The 24,621-nt window shown below is 41.7% G+C and overlaps 1 protein-coding gene across 2 annotated transcripts in view; it reads left to right on the top strand.

The window, feature by feature from the left end:
- Positions 1–1,122: 1,122 nt before the first annotated feature.
- cry1b (cryptochrome circadian regulator 1b) overlaps positions 1,123–24,621 on the top strand; it is a 29,171-nt gene continuing 5,672 nt past the window's right edge. For both annotated transcript variants that reach the window (XM_041216027.1, XM_041216028.1), the window contains exons 1-9: positions 1,123–1,427; positions 4,402–4,510; positions 5,679–5,821; positions 7,464–7,648; positions 15,969–16,057; positions 16,649–16,789; positions 18,947–19,258; positions 21,955–22,106; positions 23,001–23,203. In XM_041216027.1, coding sequence (XP_041071961.1) covers positions 1,270–1,427; positions 4,402–4,510; positions 5,679–5,821; positions 7,464–7,648; positions 15,969–16,057; positions 16,649–16,789; positions 18,947–19,258; positions 21,955–22,106; positions 23,001–23,203 — 1,492 coding nt within the window. In that variant the 5' untranslated portion in view covers positions 1,123–1,269. The remainder of the gene's footprint in view (positions 1,428–4,401; positions 4,511–5,678; positions 5,822–7,463; positions 7,649–15,968; positions 16,058–16,648; positions 16,790–18,946; positions 19,259–21,954; positions 22,107–23,000; positions 23,204–24,621) is intronic.

Genomic DNA, 24,621 nt, shown 5'->3' on the forward strand with positions numbered 1-24,621 from the left:
CAACATTGTGACAACATCAAGCCCTTTTAAAAGTCCAAGCCCTTGAAGAAGGATAGGAGGGTGGGACAATTCAATTCTGAATCTTTGGTGCTTTGGGCATCTATAAAGCTAGACTACTCCCTACAACATCCTCTCAAGACACAGTCATTTCTCGACTGCAACATACCAACAGCTACAGCTTAAAACAATATCACATTTATATGGGGATTTTCACAATCGCAGGAGATCCCAAAGAACTTCACAGACAGTGAATTGCTTTTGCAGTCTGGTGACTGTAAGCAGAAATGACAGCTATTTTTCACACAAAAAAGACTTCACCAGCAAACATGAGACTGCTGAGTTTTTCCAGCCATTTTTTTTTTTCGTTTTGAGACAAATGACTGATGGCTATCGTTGATGATGTTGGCTGGGCGGGGTGTAAATGTTGGTCAAAGTACCAGGAAAACTCCCTTGCTCAACAACTTGTACGTATATAATATTTAATGTAATACAACAAGGGAAGGGGAAATCAGGGTGGCGGGTGATGAGGAGGGAAGGAGGGGTGCTGGAATGGAGGGTGGGGGAATGAAGTTGGGCGGGGGATGAGAGGGTGGGAGATGAAGAGGAGGGGGAATGAGGGGTGCGGAATGGAGGGTGGGGGAGTGGGGAGGAACAAAGGATAGAGGGGGGTAGGGATGAGAGGAAATGAAGGGAGTTGAAAGAATAACACCCCGCACCTCTCTCAGCCTGAACTACAATGCACCAGACATAAAAACAAAAAAGTTGACGTTTCGAGTCCTCATGACCCTTCGACAGAACATGAGGACTCGAAACGTCAACTCTTTTCTTCTCCGCCGATGCTGCCAGACCTGCTGAGTTTTTCCAGCTAATTCTGTTTTTGTTACGGACCAGACACTGTTGCCAAAAGGCTCCGCGCCTGCGCAATTCCGCAAGGCGCCGCCGGCCCATCCGGGTACTTCGTCAGCATCGGCCAATCAGTGACGGAGCCCGTGGAAAGGGGCGGGTCAAGGCGGGCAGCGACACCAGCACTGAGCCACGTGAGCAGCCGGTCACGTATCTCTGGCTCAGCCAATGGCTGCTGGCGAGGGAAGGGGGCGGGGCCGGCACACGGCTCTCCGCGCGCGAGCTCTCCCTGACAGCTCGAGCGCTGGGCGGCGGCGGCGGTGGGACCAAGTGGGGGCAAGCTTGAAATTTTAACCGTTTAACGGTTTCCAGTCGCGGGTGGGAGAACCTGAATCTGAGACCGGTTGGATTTCTGGTCGGGGGTCCATGGGCCGCCACTCGATCCACTGGTTTCGGAAGGGGCTCCGGCTCCACGACAACCCGGCGCTGCTGGAGGCGCTGCTGGGCTCGGACACCATCCGCTGCGTCTACATCGTCGACCCGTGGTTCGCTGGTTCCTCCGGTGTCGGCATTAACCGATGGAGGTGAGTGAGGGGGGAAGGGTGAGCGACACGGCAATCACAGGGGCGAGTCCGATCACCGCGGCAACGGGGCGTCACCGGTCACCGTGGCAACACGGGGGTTTACCGATCGCCATGACAACAGCGGGGGTGCGTCCATTCACCATGGCAGCCAGAGCGTCACCGACGTGCTGACGTCCCCTGGTGGCCACCATGGAGACAGCCTCACTCCTGACCCCTGACCTTCAGCATTAAAGCCATTCTCATGAGTGTCTCTAAACCATTCACATCCCAGAATTGGTTGCAAAACCCCAGCTGGGGCCAAACCAGTGATTTATGAAGGTTCATCATAACTTCTGTGCTTTTGTTCCCTACCCCCCCCCCCCCAATTCATAAAGCTCATTTCCCCTACCAGCCTTTTAGGTTTGCCAACTTGTGATTAAATGTATTCCTGGAGGTTTCATCACATGACTTGCCCCCACGCTGCAGCCATTAATCGGCCAACACATCCATCCTTGTGACACATGGACTGCAGCGGTTCAAGAAGGCAGCTCACCACCACCTTCTCAAGGGCAACTGGGGATGGGCAATAAATGCTGGCCCGGCCAGCGAAGCCCACATCCCGTGGATGAATTTTTGTTTCCCCGTTTTCAATATTTTTATATCTGGTAAAGAGAAATGTTCAAAGAAAATGTTTTAAAAACTTTTTTAATGTCCCAATGATTTTTCTCCAGGGCTGCACACAGCAGTACCCTCAAGATTGATCTTCAATTCCTGGAGACTCCAGGCCAATCCTGCCTTTTCAATCTGTTCTGCCACCTTCAAACATTTGTACACAAAGCCTCCAATGGAATATTAAACCAGTTTTGAAATGTGCTTCAGTAAATGGGACATGGTGTGCAATGCAGCAGCTGTTAAATTACAAACAATTAATACATGATTGAAACCATTAGACAACTGACCAATTCAATAATAAATGGCATAAATGTCACATCCAAATTCTTAACATTTGCTCTGTACTCCATGATTTTGGGCCAATGAACTATAACAAACCAGGTAGTATATTGTTCCATACTTCATTAGGGCTTAATCCCAGCCACATCAGGTATTCAGCAAAATGATAGCGATAGAAACTAGCAACTGGGAACATTCATTAAATTCCCAGAAGCTCAGATCAACCATAAAGTCAAACGGCAGACCAAGATCAGTGCAGCATTTAAAACTAAAAGCTAACCACTTCAGAAGCTGCCCATCTGAAATAAAAACAGAAACGACTTTGCAAGCCCTGCAGGCATCAACTGTGGAAAGAGAAAAAAGGTTGGGCTAATATTTTATATCAATGATCTTGCATCAGGACTGAAATATTATTGAACTGAAACATCAACACAATCCTGTCCAAAAAGAACAGAATGATAAACCAGGTAACAAATAAACCAGACAGTTTAATGTCTGTGGTGGGGAGACATCTAGAGACCATAATCAAGAACAAAATTAGTTATCACGTGACAGGTGTCTCTCTGTTCCTGCACTCCCTTTCAAATCGCACCATTTGATTTAGATTCTCCCTTTTTCTGCCTACCAGAATGCAGCATATCACACTTCTTGTAGTGTTAAACTGCATCTACCATGTGTCTGCCCATTTCACTAGTCTGTCTATATCCTCTTGAATTTTGTCACTATCTGCCCCATTGTTAATTACATTTCCAAGTTTCTTAGCATCTGAAAACTTTGAAATTATGCCCTGGAAACCCAAATCTAGGTTATTAGTGTATCAGTGTCTCCAACACTGACCCCTGGGGAACATTACTGCATACTTTCCACTGGTCTGTATAGCAAGCATTCAGCACTACTCTCTGCTTTCTGTCCCTTAGCCACTTTCCTATCTATGCTGTCAATGCCCCTTTAACCCCATGCAGTTTTTGCAGACAGGCCTATTATATGGCGTTTTATTAAACACCTTTGACAGTCCACATACACAGCATCAACTGTAGTACCTTCATCAGGCCTGTCCATTATTTTATTGAGAACTCAATGAAGTTTGTAAGACAGGCTTCTCCTTTAACAAATCTGTCCTGGCTATCATATATTAATCAATGTTCTGTCACGTGATAACTAATTTTGTTCTTGATTATGGTCTCTAGATGTCTCCCCACCACAGACATTAAACTGTCTGGTTTATTTGTTACCTGGTTTATCATTCTGTTCTTTTTGGACAGGATTGTGTTGATGTTTCAGATCAATGATATTTCAGTCCCGATGCAAGATCATTGATATAAAATATTAGCCCAACCTTTTTTCTCTTTCCACAGTTGATGCCTGCAGGGCCTGCAAAGTCGTTTCTGTTTTTATTTCAGAAGGGCAGCTTCTGAAGTGGTTAGCTTTTAGTTTTAAATGCTGCACTGATCTTGGTCTGCCGTTTGACTTTATGGTTGATCTGAGCTTCTGGGAATTTAATGAATGTTCCCAGTTGCTAGTTTCTATCGCTATCATTTTGCTGAATACCTGATGTGGCTGGGATTAAGCCCTAATGAAGTATGGGACAATATACTACCTGGTTTGTTATAGTTCATTGGCCCAAAATCATGGAATACAGAGCAAATGTTAAGAATTTGGATGTGACATTTATGCCATTTATTATTGAATTGGTCAATTGTCTAATGGTTTCAATCATGTATTAATCGTTTGTAATTTAGCAGCTGCTGCATTGCACACCATGTCCATTTACTGAAGCACATTTCAAAACTGGTTTAATATTCCATTGGAGGCTTTGTGTCCTGTAGAAACAGCAATTAACACCAGAGCAAGATCTCACTTGAGTTGAAAATAAATGTGAATGAATGCATGATTTCTAATCCACATGGAGGAGGTGGGAGGATTAGTTTCAAATATTGTTCAAAGATATAGTGTTAATTTCAAATCTTAGTGGCGTGTCCTCTCAGTTACTAAGCCATAAATGGGGTATATTGAATTAACATTGCTGTTTCGTTCTGATCCCCAGATTTCTGCTACAGTGTCTTGAAGACCTTGATGCCAGTTTGTGGAAATTAAACTCCCGCTTATTCGTTGTACGTGGACAGCCAGCTGATGTCTTTCCCAGATTGTTTAAGGTGTGTAGAAGGATTTAAATGCTGCAATATCTTGTAAGGAGGTATCTCTGTATAAAGGTATCTCTGGCTCAGATATAATGGTTGCACAATAGTCTACATTGTCTAATGATCTTTGTGGAACCATCTACAAAAAAATAGCACTAATGCTTCAGGCAACTCAAAATTCCAAATGGTGCAAAATAACTTCTAGAATGACCACCTGTATGTCAACACAGAAAACTGGTCAACCTCAATCACTGAAGGTGATTTTGTATGTACTGTCAAAGAAACAAATACTAAACAATTGCCAGGAGAAATCTGAAGCTTCATTTCTATAGGCAATTGTTAATATTGAAAAACAGCTTCCTAAAATTTCATTGGGTTGTAGTACATCAATACCACCTACGATACTTAGAAGGAGGCTTTGTGATAGACTTAATCTTATGCCAACTGTGAATTAAGAGATTTACATTTCTTATAAACATATTAGTGCATTCACGGATCATACAAATGTATTCTGTATAATTGCTGCAATGTTTTGTTTTGCACTGTATTTCTCAAAAGTCTTGGAAAATTTATTGCATTGTTAGACTAGAATGTTCTTGGAAGTTGGATATTGTTTGCAGTAAACACCAGCAGATCACCCAAATGTATGGTGTCCAGCTTTCAGAGAGCATAACCTGCTGTAAGGTGATGTTTTGAGAGGCTATTTTGCCTCTCATGTTGATTTTTATTAATAACATCTGGTTTTGTTAAACAAATGTTGAGAAATTGGCACATGATTATTTATTGTTACACAAATTTAAATAAAATATTTTAAAATATTCTCCAGGCACAGTTTAGCTTTTATATTTGTTGTTTGTATTAATGTGTTTACTTTAGTTTGAGTATCATTTATTCCCTTCTTTCCAGTTTCCAAATGCCTGTGCAAATAATGAGTGCTTGGGAGGCAGGATAAACAGAATCACTTGTTCAGAAGCCTCTGAAATGTTTCACCATGGTCAGATACTAGGTGGTGTGCAATAGCAGTGTGGGGGGTTTGTTATTCCCTTTTTTCCCAACTCCTATGAATTTCTACTCTGCCTCCCTCTTCATGTGGGATCTCATATGGGAATGGTGGATACAACCCATGCCCTGTACATTGGCATCTGTCAAACTAACAGTTTTTGTTTATTTAAATCTGCTCTAGGAATGGAATATTTCCCGTCTTACCTTTGAATATGACTCTGAGCCCTTTAGCAAGGAGCGAGATGCAGCTATCAAGAAATTGGCCATCGAGGCAGGGGTAGAGGTGATCGTACAGATTTCACACACTTTGTATGATTTGGACATGTAAGTTTTTGAAGTGTCAACTAGTTTGTAAGTAAGGTTCTGTTCATGTCAACCAACTTTGTAACAAACCTTTTGGGAAAAAAAGTCAGTTTTGAAAGACCTCTCGTGTACGAGAATATACTCACTTATTGCACTTGTCAGCAGTGTTCAGAAGCTGTCAGTAAGAAATTTTGTATCTTGTTAATAGAGTGAACAATTAAAGATGACAATAGAATGTTTGATTGTAAATGCTCAGTACTTAAAGTTGAATTTTCCACTTATTTTGAAGTTGTGGTGAAGAATGTCATGGCATTCTTGCTCCAATTTGTTATTGCAATTCCTTTGTGGGCATTCCAATACTTTGATATATAACCAGTTCAATGCATCAGATGTTATCCCTGTGTCCTTATAATCTTTATCCTCGCATGAAATAGTAATTCATTTTATGTGGGCTTGTCTATTTGTATATGAATCATTTTGTCAAGTTTATTTTTAAAGAGTAATGTATTGAGCTTGCAGTATGTGTTTGCTGACACTGGATGCTGCTGGAGGATTTATATTGCTCACTTGCAGTTTCTCATAACAGAGACAGTGCAAAGCAGTAGTACAATATACATAGAGTTGTCTTTGACTTTGTTACCTTTAAAAACTAGAAACTAGTTTGAGTGGCTCTGTTTCACTTAAAAAAGTAGCAGGCATGTTCCCAAACGGTTACTAATAACACCCATCATCAGTGTTTAGCAGATGTTACAAAGAGCACAGGTTGATTTCTTTAGTCCTGAAAGCATGGTACATGAATCATAAATAGTTGGTATGCAGGTACATCAAATGATTAGGAAGATAAATGTAACATTGTTTGTTGCAAGGGGAATGAAGTACAAAAGTAGGGATGTTTTGTTACATTTGTACAGTGTGTTGGTGAGATCACATCTGGAGTATTGTGGACAGTATTGATTTCTTTATTTAAGAAAGGATATAATTGCATTAGAAACAATTCAGAGAAAGTTCATTTGACTGATTTCTGGGATGGGGCGGTTATCTTATGAGGAAAGATTGGACAGATTGCACCTGTATCCATTGGAGTTTAGAAGAATGAGAGGTTATCTTATTGAAACATATAAGATCCTGAGGGGACTTGACAGGGTTGATGTTGAAAAGATGTTTTCCCTTGTGGGAGAGCTGGAACTAGCAGATACAGTTTAAAAATAAGGGGTCTCCCATTTAAGATCGAGATAAGGAGAATTTTTTTCCTCTCAGAGGATCATTAGTCTGTGGAATTTCTACCCCAGTGGGGGCTGGGTCATTAAATATTTTTAAGGCTGAGTTAGATAGATTCTTGATTGACAGAAGAGTCAAAGAATTTAGGGGGTAGACAGGAAAGTGGAGTTGACACCACAATCAGATCAGCCATGATCTTATCAAATTGTGGAGCAGGCTCGAGGGGCCGAATTCGTATGTTCGTATTTTGCTTTTAAACTTCCTAGTTAAGTGTTTAATAGCAGAAGTTGGTCTGAATTGCCCTTTCGTTAAAAACTGGTATGGTTTAATTAGTTTCTATGCTTGATATCAATTAATGATACAGAACAGAGTTCCAAGCAATTTAGTCAAACTAGATCTATCATAGCCGTGACTCATCAGCTGTTGAACTGGTTTCTTTTATCAGAATCATAGAACGCAATGGTGGTCAGCCACCTCTAACTTACAAGCATTTCCAGACACTTATAAGCCGAATGGAATCTATAGAAATGCCGGTGGGAACAATCACTGCTGAAGCAATGGGAAAATGTACAACACCTGTCTTTGATGACCATGATGAAAAGTATGGAGTCCCATCGTTGGAAGAACTAGGTATGAACCAGAAAATATTTCATAACTGATTTCTGACCACTTGCATTCCTGAAGAGATTGAACTGAACTATAATCATGTTTAGTGCACAACTTCTTTTTTATTTAAAGTTTGTTTGAGAAATCCAGCATTGCAGCTTGAAAGGGAAAATGGGATAAATAGTTTTAAGCAAAGGAGGATACAGGGTTATGAGGAACAAGAGGCGTTGGTTTTGCAATGTGTAGGTATGGTGGGGTGAATTGTCTCTTGTGTAGTGTCTTATATTGTTGGTTCCCTTCTCTTTGTTTTTCCCATTTGGCCTTGCTCTTACTCGTCATCACCAGCAATTCTGTTCATGCTGTGGGTTTGCCAAGATATTGATCTCCTGTGGCCAAGCACGTAACCTGCTTAGAGATCTCCTTGTAGCTGACTGTTAGGAAGCATGTTCTAGTGACATTGCAACATCTATTCTGCATCACTTCCCACAGTCAGGCCCTGAGTTGGTGTTGAAGGTGGGGAACCATGGTGCAGTACAGAATGGAGTGTAGACCACATTGCTTTATTCATTCATATAGCTGTGATTTCTAACCCCACCTCCTGATACAGTGCACCATTCTTTGATGAGATAAGCAAATAGATGTTCCAGCTTCCTTGCCAACACAACAAGCCCTGCTTGAGTAACTGTATATATTATAGTTTCTTATTTTCTCAATCATATTGAGAAGTTTACTTCCAAAAGACGTTCAATACAGTGCTGCACAACAGACTTGTGAGGAAAGTTTTAGGTCATGGACTAAAAAGGGCAGTAGCAACATGGATACAAAATTGGCTGAAGGCTAGGAAACAGAGAGTAATGGTTAATGGGTATTTTTCAGGCTGGAAGAAGGTTTGTAGTGGAGCTCCCTGGGTGTCGTTATTGGGATCCTTGCTCTTCCTGATACATATAAATGATCTAGATCTTGATGTGCAGAGGACAATTTCAAAGTTTGGGGATGACACAAAACTTGGGGAAATTGTAAACTGTGAGGAGGACAGTGTAGAACTTTAGAAGGACATTGACACATTGGTGGAGTGGGCAGATAGGTGGCAGATGAAGTTCAATGCGGAGAAGTGTGAGGTGATACACTTTGGTACAAAGCACATGGAGAGACAGTATAAAATAAAGGAAACTATTCTAAAGGGTATGCAGGAGCAGAGAGACCTGGGTGTATATGTACATAAGTCATTAAAGACAGGACAGGTAGAGAGCTGTTTCTAAAGCAAAAAGTATTCTAGGATTCATTAATAGGGGCATAGAGTACAAGAGCAGGGAGGCTATGATGAACTTATATAAGACACTGGTTAGGCCTCAGCTGGAGTATTATGTACAGTTCTGGGCGCCACGCTATAGGAAGGATGTGAACATGTTGGAGAGAGTGCAGAGGAGGTTTAGGAGAATGGTTCCAGGGATGAGACACTTCAGTTATAAGGAAAGATTGGAGAAATTGGGACTGTTTTCTTTGGAGAGGAGAAGGCTGAAAGGAGACTTGATAGAATTTTTCAAAATCATGAGGGGTCTGGACAGGGTAGATAGGGAGAAATTGTTATTGTTCATAAATGGATCGAGAACAAGAGGGCACAGTTTTAAAGTGTTTTGCATAAGAAGCAAACGCGAGGTGAGAAGAAACTTTTTCACACAGCAAGTAGATAAGGTTGGAATGCACTGCCCAGAAGTGTGGTGGAGATTCAATTGTGGCATTCAAAGGGGGATTGTTTCTATTTAGATAATCAACCAATGCGTGGGGTAAAGGCAGGAGATTGGCACTAAATTAAAATGTTGAGAGCCTGTGCAGCCACGATGGGCTGAATGGCCTCCTTCTTCACTATAACAATTCTGTGGTTCTGTGAAGTTTACATTTTCTGCTGTAACAAAATAACACCTCTACTGTAATAAATTGTCCCGAAGTCCTTTACAGAAGAGTTATCAAACATAATTTGACACCCGATTTAGATTAATTTGTACTTGGTTTTGCAAAAATTTTATTTTCATGCCTGGGGTTCCAGAAACCTAGAACGGTTTGATCATTGGACCAAACTGAAGTTGTAAAAACCCATCTTGTTCATTAATGTTCTTTAGGGAAGGAATTTGAGGATTTTCAAAATTTGCAGATGATCAGAAACTTGGAAGTATTGTGAACCATGAGGAGGATAATGTAGAACTCCAAAAAGAACATCATCCATGTTGGTGGAATGGGCAGAAAAGTGACAAATAAAATTTAATGCAGAGAATTGTGAAGTGATACATTTTGGCAGAGAGGCAAAATTAAATAAAGGGTACAATTCTAAAAGCGGTGCAGGAGCTGAAGGAGTTTATAGGTGCATAAATCATTGAAGATGGCAGCACAGGCTGAGAGGGTGGTTAATAAAGCATACGGTGTCCTGGACTTTACCAATAAGGGCATAGAGTACAAAAGCAAGCAAGTCATGTTAAACATGTATAATACACTGGTATGGCATCAATTTGAGTATTGGGTGCAGTTCTGGGCACTACATATCAGGAAGGATGTGAAAGCATTAGAAAGGGTGCAGAAAAGATTCATGAGAATGGTTCTAGGGATGGTGAGCTTCAGTTATGTACATAGATTAGAGAAATTGGGAGGAAAAGGGAAGGTTGAAGGCCTTGGACAGAGTCGAGAGAGAAAAATTGTTCCCCATTGGTGGAAGGATCGAGAACCAGAGGGTGCAGATTTAAGGTAATTAGCAAAAGAAGCAGCGGCGGCATGAGGAAAAGCTTTTTCACGCAGTAAGTGGCTAGGATCTGGATTGCACTGTCTGAGATTGTGGTAAAGGCAGGGTCAACTGAGGCTTTCAAAAGGAATTGGAGGACTATGGGCAAAAGACAGGGGAGTGGCACTAGGTGAATTGCTCCTTCACAGGCCAGCACCGACATGACTGGCCGAATGGCCTCCTTCTGTACTGTAACCATTCTATGATTCTGTAACTCTAGTGTCCTTACCGGTCTAGCCTATATGTGCCTTCAGATCCACAGCAACATGGTTGACTCTGAATTGCCCTCTGAAATAGCCATGCAAGTCATTCAATTGTCTTAAACCATGATTTAAAAGACGAATAAGAATAAAGCTGACACCAAGAGACACCCTGTAATATTCTCCTCACTAACAGCTTGTAGGTTGTGTCAAAATTGGGAGGACTGTCCCAAAGATTAGTAGTCAAGTAACAGCCTGACATGGCCAGACTCTCAGAATCATACCTCACAGGCTTGTCCCAGACCCCTCCATCACCATCCCTAGATATGTCCTGTCCCACTGGCAGGACAGACCTATCAGAGGTGGTGGCATGGGCAGGTTGTATACAGGTAGGCGGGCCCCACCTGGGAGTCCTCAACATTGACTCCAGACCCCATGAAGTTTCATGGCATCAGGTCAAACATGGGCAGGGAAACCTCCTGCTGATTACCACCCACTGCCTTTCCTCAGCTGATGTATCAGTACTCCTTCTTCCATGTTGAACACCACTTGGAAGAAGCACTGAGAGTAGCAAAGGCACAGAATATACTCTGGTTAGGGGATCGATTTCCATCACCAAGAGGGACTTTGTAGCATCACTGCTAACTCAGTCCTGAAGGACAAATCTTCCAGACTGGGCCTGTAGCAGGTGCTGAGAGAATCAGAGGGAAAAACCTACTTAACCTTGTCCTCAATCTACCTGTGGCAGATGCATCTGTCCATGTCTGTATTGCTAGAAGCTACCACCCCATAATCCCTGTGGAGACCAAGCCCTGTGTTCTCACTGAGAACACCCTCTATTGTGTTGTGTGGCTTTACCACTGTGCTACATGATGTAGACTCATAACATATCTAGCAGTTCAAAACTAGGCATTGATGAGGTGATGTGGGCTGTCGGGAGCAGAATTGGTGTATTTGCTCAGCAAAAACTAAATGCTAACTCTCTGACAGTTCCTCCTACCTCCCCTAGACCATATCCCCACCACCAAACAACATGCCATCGTCTCCAGGTCTGCTACTGACCTCATTTCCTCTGGAGATCTTTGTGCCATGGCTTCCAACCTTATAGTAAGGTAATCCTGAACACCCTGCATCTACCTCCTTCCAAGATCCACAACAGGACAGTCCTGGTAGACCCAACATTTCAGCCTGTTCCTGCACCACTGAACTGATTTCTTCTTACCTCAATTCTACTTTTTTCTTCCCACCTACATTTGTGACTCTTCCATTGCTTTCTGCCACTTTAACAGTTTCTATTTTCCTCGGCCTAACTGTCTACTTTTCACTAATGGGAGGAAGAGGTTCCATGAACATCCCCATCCTCGATGATGGGGGAGCCCTTGCAAAAGGCAAGACTAAAGTGTTTGCAGGCAGCTTCAGCCAGAAATGCCAAGTGGATGATCCATCTTGACCTCCTCCTGAACTCTGTCTTCAGCCAATTCAATTCATTTCATGTGATATCACGAAATGGCTGAAGGCACTGGATACAGCAAAGTCTGTGGGCCCTGGCAGCATCCTGTCTATAGAGCTGAAAACTTGTGCTCCACAATTAGCCACGCATCAAGCCAAGCTGCTTCAATACAACTACAACACTGGCATTTACCTGACAATGTGCAAAATTGCCCTGGATGTCCTGACCACAAGAAGGACAAGACCAACCCGGCCAATTATCATCCCATCAGTCCATTCTCAATCATCAGCAAAGTGTTGGAAGGTGTCATTGACAGTGCTGTCAAGCACTACTCATTCAACAATAGTCTGCTCACCAATGCTCAGTTTGGGTTCTGCTAGGGTGACTCAGCTCCAGACCTCATTACAGCCTTGGTCCAAAAAGGACAAAAGAGTTGAATTCCAGTGGTGAGGTGAGAGTTACTGCCTTTGACATCAAGGCAACATTTGACCAATTTTGATAAGGCTCCTTGATATCACACTCGAAGTCAAGGGGAATCTGAGGGAAAACTCTCCACTGGTTGGAGTCATACCTAGCACAAAGGAAGGTGGTTGTGGTTGTTTCTCGCCAGTCATCTCAGTCCCAGGACATCACTGCAGGAGTTCCTCTGGCCCAACCATCTTCAGCTGCTTCATCAATGACCTACCCTCCCATGATGAAGCGGTGATGTGCAATCATCAGTGAAAATATAATGTACCCTTGGTAACTCATCAAATGATGAAGGCATGCAAGGCCTAGAGACAACATTCAAGCTTAGGCTGATTATTGGCAAGAATATTCGTGCCACATAAGTGACAGGCAATGATCATCTCCAACAAGGGAGAATCTGATCATCTAGTCTTGACATTTAAAGGCATTACCATCGCTGAATCCCCCATCATCAACATCCTAGGGGTTACCATTGACCAGAAACCGTAGACCAGTCATATAAATACTGTAGCTAGACGAAAAGGTCAGAGGCTGAAAATTCAGTAGTGGAACTTCTGACTCCCCAGCACCTGACCATAAGGCACCAGTCAGGAGTGTGATCGAATACTCCCCACTTTTTGCCCTGGTGAATGTAGCTCCAACACTCAAGAAGGTCTACACCATCCAGGACAAAGCAGCCTCGCTTGATCCACACCCCGTCCACAATCTTAAACGTTCACTCCCTCCACCAGCAGTGCACAGTGGCAGCAGTGTGCTTCAGCAACACCCTCCAAACCTGAAACCTGTACCGCCTTGAAGAACAAGGACATAAGATACATGAGAACACCACCACCTGCAAATTTTCCTCCAGGTTGCACACCGTCCTGACTTAGAAATATAAGGCTGTTCCTTCACTGTTGCTGGTCAAAATCTTGAAACTCTCTCTCTAACAGCACTGTGGATGTATCAACACCACATGGACTGCAACATTTCAAGAAGATGGCACACCACCACTTTCTCAAGGGCAATTAGTGATGGGAGATAAATGCTGCTTTTGTCTATGATATCCACATACCATGAATAAATTTTTTTTAAGAAGTGGCTCTGTACCCACTTGTCACAATTGATAGTTAAGCCCCCTAGTAGCAGATATTTGGTACTGGAACATTGAACTGTTCTTCATTCTGCTTTAGTTTTTGTTTACATTTCTCAGGGATTTAACAAAAGAATTTTGAATCCAGTTGTCAATCAAGGAACATTCTGTTCCTAGTGAAAATGGGATGGACAATTCGGTCATGCAAAAGAAATTTGCTAAAAACGTATGCACGCCATTTTTAGTTCGTTCCTCTTGATATTTTACCTTGCTTTGTTTATAACTCAATGGTATTCTAGACAGAATACCAGGAAACAAACCAAGCTGACTATTGTATGATCTCCACATGCAGTAAAATGCTTTCTTTGTACTATAGTATTTTCACCCCAACTGTTTATACTTGTTCATGACATAAGCTAATAACCTCCCTTTTAAGCAGATTTAAATTTAGCAGAATTAAATCATTACTCAGTCTAACTAATCCGTTTTGATCAAGATGAGAATTACAGTGGATCATGGATACATTTCCAGCTGCCCAATTTTTTTCTGAGGAAGTCAGTAACTTTGGTTGTTGAGAATAGGCAAGGAGTGCTCATTGAGAATCTCCAGCAATGTACTTCTGCAGTCACCAGATCAATGATTAGTTCCATTTACAATACCCATACACTTTTGTAACCTAACCTCTGCAAACTATCAACACTCTGTATAATCAGTTCATAAAGCAAAATACTGCAAATGCTGAAAATCTGAAATAAAAACAGAAAGTGCTGGAAATACGCAGTGAGTCTAGCAGCATTTGTGGAGAGAGAAACAGAGTTACGTGTTGAGTTGAATATGACTCTTCCAAGAAGAGTCATTTTGACTCAATGTTAACCATGTTTCTCTTTCCTCAGACGCTGCCAGACCTGTTGAGTATTTCCAGCACTTCCTGTTTTTATTTCATGTTCAGAAATTTGTCTGTGGATTTTGTCAGTTCTGTTTTATATTGTTGCTGAATAAGCATTGACCTAGAAAAGTTCTTTATCTCTATAATTCTTCACTCTTTGCTGAATCTGTTACTGTCACACTCAATTTGATTACCGACTAGACTTATATTACCAAATCATATTAGGAAGTTAACCTTAATTTACTTGAGTATTTCTTGGGTTCCATCTAACCAACTTCATTCATCCAACTAGTTCCCTCCAACCTCGCCTAAGTGGTCATTGTATTAGCCTTTACGGTGAATATTAGCAGAAATACCAAAACTGAGTTTGATCGAGTCCAGTAACAGTCACTAGTTAGTGAGCCACACCCACGACCGTGTTTTTAAAAAATTTTTCATTAATCCGGAGATGATAAGATGAATTGTGACTCTAATCCCATCAAGTCTAAGATCAGCAAAGACTGGAGATCAAAGCGAAGTCTGTGTGACATTGGGGACCCCTAGGGATCCTTCTTTACCTATTTATATTTAAAGCAGGAGTTTATTTTTAACCATTGTCACAACTCACTGGGGTGCACTGCAATATCAAGTCCCACTACTCCCTTAGCTGCACCAAATGTGAAAATTTTGATCAACCTACCTAATAGTTTAATTTAGGTTAACAGAATATGAGCACCAGGGTTTGTAAACTTAATAAATAAATAAGTTTATTGAACAAATTGTCTTTAATTAGTAGCAAAAGAAAGAAATATGAACTGCTAATTTCTAACACTATAACTTAAACTCTACCTCCTTCTTAAATCCCTATACACACACACACATACACACGACACATAAGACACATAAAACATGGATTTTAAGGGTGGGATAAAAACATTCAATAGCACCAACCCAGAGTACAGGATTCGATGGGTTGATTTTGATCAATGTCTTCTAAATTCCTTACAGTTCTTTGTTGATGACACAAAGTGGTCTTCCAGCACTTTCAGTATTTAGTTCACAGTTTGAGCACTTGCCTTTCAATGTCTCTAACAGTGATTTTCCCCTTTGCCTCTTGACTGGGGTTTTCAGAGAGAGAGCAGGTTATAGAGATATGAGGAGAAAAAGCCAGCTAGCTGTTACTGTGGAATTACTGGAATCTTCCACACACAGGAAAAAGAGGTTTTAGGTCTTGTTCCTTTCAGACTAGGAGTTATTCTGCTGCACTGCCCTCACACAAAAACCTATTCACCTGATCAGGAGCCAATTAAAATGTTGTTGCCAGGCAGCCCCCTTGATCCACGACTCCTCTCCGGCACCATCCTATCTTTCATGGCACATTCTGTTCCAGCACTGCAACATTGTATATATCTCTCATCCTCTTGCAGTGGACATGTCTTTCAAACTGCAGCCATTGTAATTTTAATCCACAGTCCAACAAAAATAAAGAGATGTTCCTTACACCATGCTTTTCTATTCTTAGGCTTTGATACAGAAGGCCTCCCTTCAGCTGTGTGGCCTGGTGGTGAAACAGAGGCTCTTAAAAGATTAGAAAGACATTTGGAAAGAAAAGTAAGAAACAACCCTGCTGCAAAAGGAAAACAAAAACAATGAAAGCTATGGGTGAAAAATGAAAAATACTAAGATTAGTTTGCAATGATACATTTAGAATTCCTTTAGCTGTACGTATGACTGAATGACGTATGAGTGATGAAGGATCATTTTGGGTGTTTGAATCAATAACATCACATATTTTCTTTTGTGTGCTTTCTTTATGCTCTGGGTGTAAGATGGCTGCTACATAAGTGGATAATTAGATTTGTCAGCCTGTTTTCCCCTTACTGTTTGTTGACTTATTGGCACATTGTTGCTGTTGCTGCAGGTCAATAAAAGACATTTCCAGCAGTGAAGTACTGGCTCACTTTTCGGAATTGGGTGTCACTGGAAACATTACTAACATTTGTAGGTAGTCTTGTGGACAGAGATTGAAAATGTTGTTATAGTACAATAAAATCATTAACTTTTTTGAATGTGACTGGAACTTGAACATATTTTGCCTGTATTCCTAGAGCTGATTCCTAGAGATTTGCATTTCTCCAGGAAAAAAACCTGAGCAGTAGAATTGTTTAGTACACCTTTCCAAAGTTTCTCTTCCTTTTTCAGGCCTGGGTGGCAAACTTTGAAAGACCACGAATGAACTCTACTTCACTTCTTGCAAGCCCTGCTGGTCTAAGTCCATACCTGCGATTTGGTTGTTTGTCATGTCGTCTGTTTTACTTTAAGCTGACCGACTTGTATAAAAAGGTATGGCTTGTCAGGATGCACCTGGATTGTCTGTGAAATGCACAAAGCAATCCTTACAGTTTTTTTCAACCTAAAGTCAAATGGGAGGCGCATGATGTCAGTTATGTTAGTTGCATGCCCTGCAGCAGTGAATTTCCATATTTAATCAGCTTCCTCCAACCAACCAGGCTAAATCGATATTCTGGAGAAGCTACTTGGTGGCTGATACCTCCAGTGATGTTTCTGATGTCAGTACATGCCGATGTCAGGCAGAGCTGGCCACACTGCACCATGAAGCATAAAGGCCTTGTATATGTTAATTTGATCTTTAGTACAGAGGAAACAATACTGCATGCCCCCTGTGCAGGGAAGTAGGCAATGTGTGGAGGATACACAATAATTAAAGAATGAGGAAGACCAATTTGTTTATACCAGTGACGTGTAGAGCAGCAACATTGAGTAAGTTTAGTTTACAGAACACCAAAGGCTGCACTGGATTTGGGTGATAATGCCTTTGCTGATCTGTCCTTCCAGCTGGTTTCTGTGCTCATCTCTATTCTCTTACATTGGTTGAGTGAGTATTCTACAACTGTGTATAGAGTTTTGAATGAAGAAAGCAAAATTACCCATCTTATATGGTCACCTTGATGAACTAAGATGCGTTCTTCGTATACTTAACTCACCTAATGTCTTGCAGCAAGTGCACATAGAAGTTCTGTCGAAGGGTCATGAGGACTCGAAACGTCAACTCTTTTCTTCTCCGCCGATGCTGCCAGACCTGCTGAGTTTTTCCAGGTAATTCTGTTTTTGTTTTGCACATAGTACTATTCTGTTTTCTTACTCTTCCTGCCACTCGGTCAAAAGAAATTGCCACTTCAGTGCACGTGCCAGGGAGAAGGGATACCACTTGACTTGGTGTTACCTGAGATTGGCAGGTACCTATATCAAAAATGCCATTGGAACGAAGCCAACTAGAACACTGTAGCTGGTTCACCTACAGCAGAGATGCAGAATCAAAAAATATTATTCCCAGGTTTTCTGTACATTAAAGGACAGTGGCAAGATTTTCTCTTTGGCTGTTGGTGATTTTCTTATAAGAACATGCGAATTAGGAGCTGGAATAGGCCACTTGGCCCCTCAAGCTTGCTTCACCATTCCATAAAATTATGGCTGATCTGATTGTGGCCTCAATTCCACTTTCCTTCCTACCCATTATACCGTTTGACTCCCTTGTCAATCGACAATCTATCTAATTCAGCCTTAAAAAGTATCCAGTGACCCTGCCCCCACCACTCTCTGGAAAAGAGAGTTCCTCAGACTCATGACCCTTTGAGAGAAAAATATTTTCCTCATCTCCACCTTATCACTGTGTGCCCTAATTCTAGTCTTTCCCACAAGGAGAAACATCCACCCTGTTAACTCCCCTCAGGATCTTGCGCGTTTCGATAAGATGGCCTCTTCTTCTAAACTTCAATGGATACAGGCCCAACCTGTCCAACCTTTCCTCATAGGATAAACCCCTCATTCCAGGAATCGGTCGAGTGAACCTTCGCTGAACTGCTTCTTAGGCAATTATGTCCTTCCTTAAATAAGGAGACCAAAATTGTACATGGTACTCTGCATGTGGTCTTACCAATATCCTATACAACTGTAGCAAAACATCCCTACTTTTATGTTCCATCAATTCCATCATTGATGCTATCAATTAGCATCAAGAGTAATGTTTGCCTCTCCATTTACTCTGCACTGGGGCCACGAGGTATATGTTTGAGTCTGATTTTTTTTTGGGAGGGGGAGTCGTGGGGTGATAGGGTGATAGAGATCCATTATTTGCAAACACATATCTGAAAATAAATTAGGATAAAGGATCCTTAAAAAATCAAGAGACTCACAGAGAATTGGAGTAGATAGTGGAAATAAGATCAGTTTCTATTGATCTCAGCCCTATTACAGGGATGCTGGCAGACAAGAGGAAATTGAGCAGAAATCTGGTAGGGGCACTGGTTGACATTGTTCCCACAGTACTGGAAATGGAAAATTGAATGTCATTTTCCTCATTGATGGAAAGAATTGGCTATAATTGACTTTACGCAGGTGCACTGTGTCTATAGTGAAATTTCATCCCCTGTTTATGAGCAATGTTTGTATGTTGAGAACTTATCCCTCTTTTTTCAACAGGTGAAGAAAAACAGCTCCCCTCCTTTGTCTCTCTATGGGCAGCTGTTGTGGCGTGAATTCTTCTATGCAGCAGCTACTAACAACCCCAGGTTTGATAAAATGGAGGGAAATCCTATTTGTGTTCAAGTTCCATGGGACAGAAACCCTGAGGCTTTGGCTAAGTGGGCAGAAGGGAAGACGGGATTTCCTTGGATCGATGCTATAATGACACAGCTGCGTCAAGAAGGGTGGATCCATCACTTAGCTCGCCATGCAGTGGTATGCTTTTTGACGAGAGGTGACCTATGGATTAGCTGGGAAGAAGGAATGAAGGTGACTGAGTTATAGTGGAATGTAAAGTTGGGCTTTATTTTCTGTGATGTTATTTTACTACAGCTGATGACACTACTTATAGTTTTGGGCATACACTGCTTCCTGTAAGTTACCTGTCAAGGTGCTTTGCAATTTGTTTAATCCAATTTTCTCTGCTGAAAGCTGTGTATTTCCTGTTGAGATTTGGTTTCCAGTATACTGATGACCTAGTGCTTTGCCCATGTGTAATCATTCTTGTCACAACTGTTAGGACATGTGTTAGAACCCGGCCTTTCTTTCCAACTCCTCGAGTGATCGTAACAGTTTTTTTTTGCAATTATAAGGATGAAGGTATTAATTCAGCGTCTGTGCTTAAACATGTGCTGAATGCAAAGAACTCAGTCGGACTGGCTTTCTTGTGTTTAAACACAGAGGTTAGTTTTTATTGAGCTAAAATCCGACCCACGTAAAGGTATTTAAAAAGGTAATCCCACGTCCGACCTTCACAACACACACACACTCACATGGCGCATATTGCCCAACCCGCTGATTGTGCCGACGTCAATGCACAGTCGCGCGATAGCTCGGTCAGCGGGTGCACGCCGGAGCTGGCAGCGCGCTCGGTGACAATTAAAAGGCCTGTTAAGGCCATTACGTAATCAATTAACTTCAGTTGGATGGGTAGCGAAAAAGGAAGGCGAAAAGGCCAAGCGGCCTTTGCATTTTAATGGAAACCTCATCCATGGGCAGGATGATGTTTCCAAAAGCAAATAAAAAATAAAATAAAAACTTTAATTTTTCAATAATAACATGTCCCTGCTCATGTGACAGAGTCATAAGAGGGGACATGTTTCATTACATTTTTACTATTTTCATTTCTCTTCACCTCCCTCAGGCAGCTCTGTGCCTCAGGAAAATCATGAAGCGTACTCTCGCGTGTATGCACGAAGATCACCCTCGCCCGGCTCGCACTCCTCCCCCTGCCCACACAGGCAGCACTAAACGCCCTAATTGGCGTGAAATCGCGGTGCAGTGTCGATTGTGGGCCTTCGCCAAGCCCGCCCGCCAAGGACAAAATTCTGCCCATAATTTGTGTATTACAAATTATACAGCAGGAAGTTACTTTTTGGCCAAATTTAAGATTCAATGATAAAAGGTAAAAAAATATAAAATTCACTGTTTGAGTCCTTCGCTAGTGTTCATGGCTGAGGCAGATTTTTTTCCATGGTGGTCTTGAAATTCCAGTGGAGTTGAGGCGAATGTAAACTGCAATTTCTGGAGACAGTCTCTTTTTTTAAAAATGTAATCCATCTTTTCCAAAAGTTAATGCAATTGTACCTGAGGTTCCTTTCGATTGAATTCTCTATTTCTCTGGCTGCTTCCAAAATATATCTGTGATAGGGTCTTGAACTTGAGAGAGAGAGAGAGAGAGATGGTGTTATTTCTCCATTGGCAGATTTCTTCTAAACTGTTTTTTAAGCAGCTTGGATGTTGTAATAAAAGACAGTTCAAATGGTTATTCTGGTCACATGACCTCTCTCCCCATAGTGAGTTGAGTATTCCACAGAAGGTAATTGATTAGCTCATTTCTGGACTGATCCTGGCTATTGTGTTATCGCCAGGTTATTAGTTCCTTTTAATGTCCCAGCCATCAATTCTGAATGGACCATTCTTCCCTGTGATGAGCTGGGAAGAACACCTATAAGTCATTGTCCTGGTAGAGTTTCTGTCTCTGCCTGAAAGGTAGCTTTAAACAAATGCAAATAGTGAGAGCCTGTACAATTTCAGTTCATCTTTGAAGTAATTCTTGACATCAGTGAGTGTGAAATTCCATAGGAGGTTGTCTTGGCATATCCTAATTGTAATCGAGATTGGAAACCTCCTGTAATAGCAGGCCTGTCAAATGACCTGTGGCAGCCACCTTAAGTCAGTGTCTTTGTTTTTAGAAAGTCCTTTTAAAGCAGTTCAATATATATTTGACCAGCCGATGAAATACGTGCATACATCACATCATCTTGACATTCTTCAAATGTAAACTTAGCTGGTGTATGTTGGCGGGCTGTTTGACCATGTGGGGCATTGCAGCCTAACTAGTGCTGTTTAAGAGAACAACCCCATCTGCAGAATTTTCAGCAGGTCTCTGGGCATGGAACCTAGTTCACATCTTGGCTGATTTCAACACTCTTCCAATACTCCCTCACTACTCGCAGATTGGCTCAAGGGGCAGATCAACAAGTTGTGCAAAAATATTGGACTGAAAAACCAATTAAAGTAGTGCCTCACTGAAACTGTGAAGAAACATTCACTTTGATGAAGGGTTTATAATTTTGAAAACTGGGTTTGCTAAGTGCTGGTGTTTTGAAAGTTTCACAAAAGTAGAATTAATAAATTCTATTCTGATGCAGAACTCAAAATCATAATGAGCAGGATGATTCTGTGGCCAAATGAACCAGACAAAACTCTGTACTAGGAGTGCAAACTTGCAAACTTTACCCTTGGATTTCACACTTTTTTCTTTAATTGAGAAGAAATCCTTGGGGAAAACTTTGCGCTGCTGCTCCAGATTTATCCATTCATGAAGGAACACCTGTTCTGTCGAAGGGTCATGAGGACTCGAAATGTCAACTCTTTTCTTCTCTGCCGATGCTGCCAGACCTGCTGAGTTTTTTCAGGTAATTCTGTTTTTGTTTACCATGTCACACTTGTTGTTTCCGTAGGTATTTGAAGAGTTATTACTGGACGCTGACTGGAGTGTAAATGCTGGAATTTGGATGTGGCTATCCTGCAGTTCCTTCTTCCAACAATTTTTTCATTGCTACTGTCCTGTGGGCTTTGGACGTAGAACTGACCCTAATGGAGATTATATCAGGTACTTAATGATATCTACGGTGAGGTAGAAAAATATTTGAAGGTTGTCACCTGTGGCTGATTGCATTATATACCAGTTTACAGTGAAACTTGGCTCACAAATGTCCCATAGCAACCCTTCCCTGCCTGGCTATACCTTCCACAATCTCCCCACCCAGATCCCCTGCGGTGGTGGTGTGGCCCTTATCAACATCTCAGTCACACTTTGATCTCTTTCACCATCTCGTCTCGCAGCTTCACCTCCTTTGAATTCTCTCCTATAAAATCCCAGTTATTACCCTTTTCTCTCCAAGATTAGACTTCTTACCTGAGTGACTCCTTATCTGCAGTCAAATTAATTTCCATCTTAGCTTCTCTTCTCTGTCCTTGGAATTCACTGCCTTCCTCTCCTTCCTATATCTCTTTGTTTTATAATCTCTCCTACTCATATTCATGACCAGCCCCTTGATCTTGCTAGCTCCCATGGTACCTCCACTCTTGTAATCTTGATCATTGACGAAGCCTTGCACCCTTACCAGCCATCTGTGATTTTCTCCTCTGCTACAGTCGTAATGGTGTCTACTGTTGCAGCTGATTTGCCAATGAACCAAGGTTCAATATCTCTTTCCTCTACCATATGTCAGCAAATGTCCTATTATCTATGATTATTCTTTTTGTACCCTGAATATAACCCAGTTGAGATAGAGCTATTCAGCTTGCACCTAATTAACCCATCTACAGGGAAGGTCAGCCTAGAATGCATGTATATGTTCTCATATTTTGCTATATTTTTTATTATATTTGAATCATTCATGTAGCTTTTTTAAAAGTATTCTTTATTGTAAATTGTACATTTTTAACATGATATCTAAGTTGTATGGCTGTTGGCATTCTACTGAATTGGTTGTATTTTTAGGCGATATCTTCCAGCCCTCCGAGGTTTTCCTGCCAAACATATCTATGATCCCTGGAATGCTCCAGAGAGTGTACAGAAAGCTGCAAAATGCATCATTGGTGTTCATTATCCAAAACCCATGGTGAACCATGCTGAAGCTAGTCGCCTGAATATTGAACGAATGAAGCAGATCTACCAGCAGTTTTCCTGTTACAGAGGACTGGGTGAGGGGAGAAATAACTTAGTGTAATCTATTTTTCTTTTCTTTAAATATACTAAGCAGTATTATAACTACCTACACTTCTTTTTCACTTCTCATGCACTGAAATCTGTCTGTTGGCTATACAGAGCAAAGACTGGAGAGAAGTGTTGAAAGAAAGCTTTGTAAAGGAGGCAATATAACAATACAGTCAAAGACATGGGTTCACAGCTGCACGAGCAGTGCACTTGGCCTAGTGGTCAAGCTGTTTAAATTACCAGACAACCATCAGCTCCCTTGTTTCTGCTTAGGTACCTTGAATCCATTAACTTGGAGGCTCTTGTATCTTCTGACATTGAAATGTGTCTGCCTCATCTTATGCCAAACCCTCTCTGGTGTCAGGTGAGATAATTCACTGAAAGTAGGCAGCTTCTACCTAACAGCCTGAGGATAATTATCAGGCAAAGACCATCAGTAATGGAAACCATATTGGCTTTGTATCATCCACAGATAACATTAAGTAGAAGAAACAGCCAAATCTCATGTCCTAGAACAAAGAACAAAGAAAAGTACAGCACAGGAACAGGCCCTTCGGCCCTCCAAGCCTGCGCCGATCATATTGCCTGTCAAACGAAAACATTTTGCACTTCCGGGGTCCGTATCCCTCTATTCCCATCCTATTCATGTATTTGTCAAGCTGCCTCTTAAACACCACTATCGTACCTGCTTCCACTGCCTCCTCTGGCAGCGAATTCCAGACACTCACTACCCTCTGCGTAAAAAACTTGCCCTGCACATCTCTAAAGTTTTCTCCTCTCACCTTAAATCTATGTCCTCTAGTAATTGACTTTTCCACCCTGGGAAAAAGCTTCTGACTATCTACTCTGTCCATGCCGCTCATAATTTTGTAAACTTCTATCAAGTTGCCCCTCAATCTCCGTCGCTCTAGTGAGAACAATCCGAGTTTCTCCAACCTCTCCTCATAGCTAATAACCTCCAGACCAGGCAGCATCCTGGTAAACCTCCAATTCTTGGGGCATATATTGCAAGCTAGGATACTTGACATCATCCTGATCAGTGAAACCAAACAACAGACATGTTCATTGTTCAGCAATCTCATCCTCCCTACCCCTTTATCAACTGAGTTTCTCAATGCTTGCAAATTGAATCTTGATTAATTGCCACTATTCCTAATGGGAACTTGTTCTGGTCCAACGTAAATTAGTGTACTCACCTCTCACACCCCTTAACACATATTCTTAAGTACATGTTATAATCACTCAGTCAGCTCGCTGGGTTAGATCCAGCCATTAGTTGTTCAACATTCCTACTTGATTTGGAATAAGATATTGTTGTCTCTTTGTTCTGTCCATTTCAAGATGATGGCCTTTTATATTGACTACATACATGCAGGCAGGTCTTTTTGACAGCTTTGATTCCAAA

Source organism: Carcharodon carcharias, chromosome 21, assembly GCF_017639515.1.
Source record: "Carcharodon carcharias isolate sCarCar2 chromosome 21, sCarCar2.pri, whole genome shotgun sequence".
Classification (NCBI taxonomy): Eukaryota; Metazoa; Chordata; class Chondrichthyes; order Lamniformes; family Lamnidae; genus Carcharodon; species Carcharodon carcharias.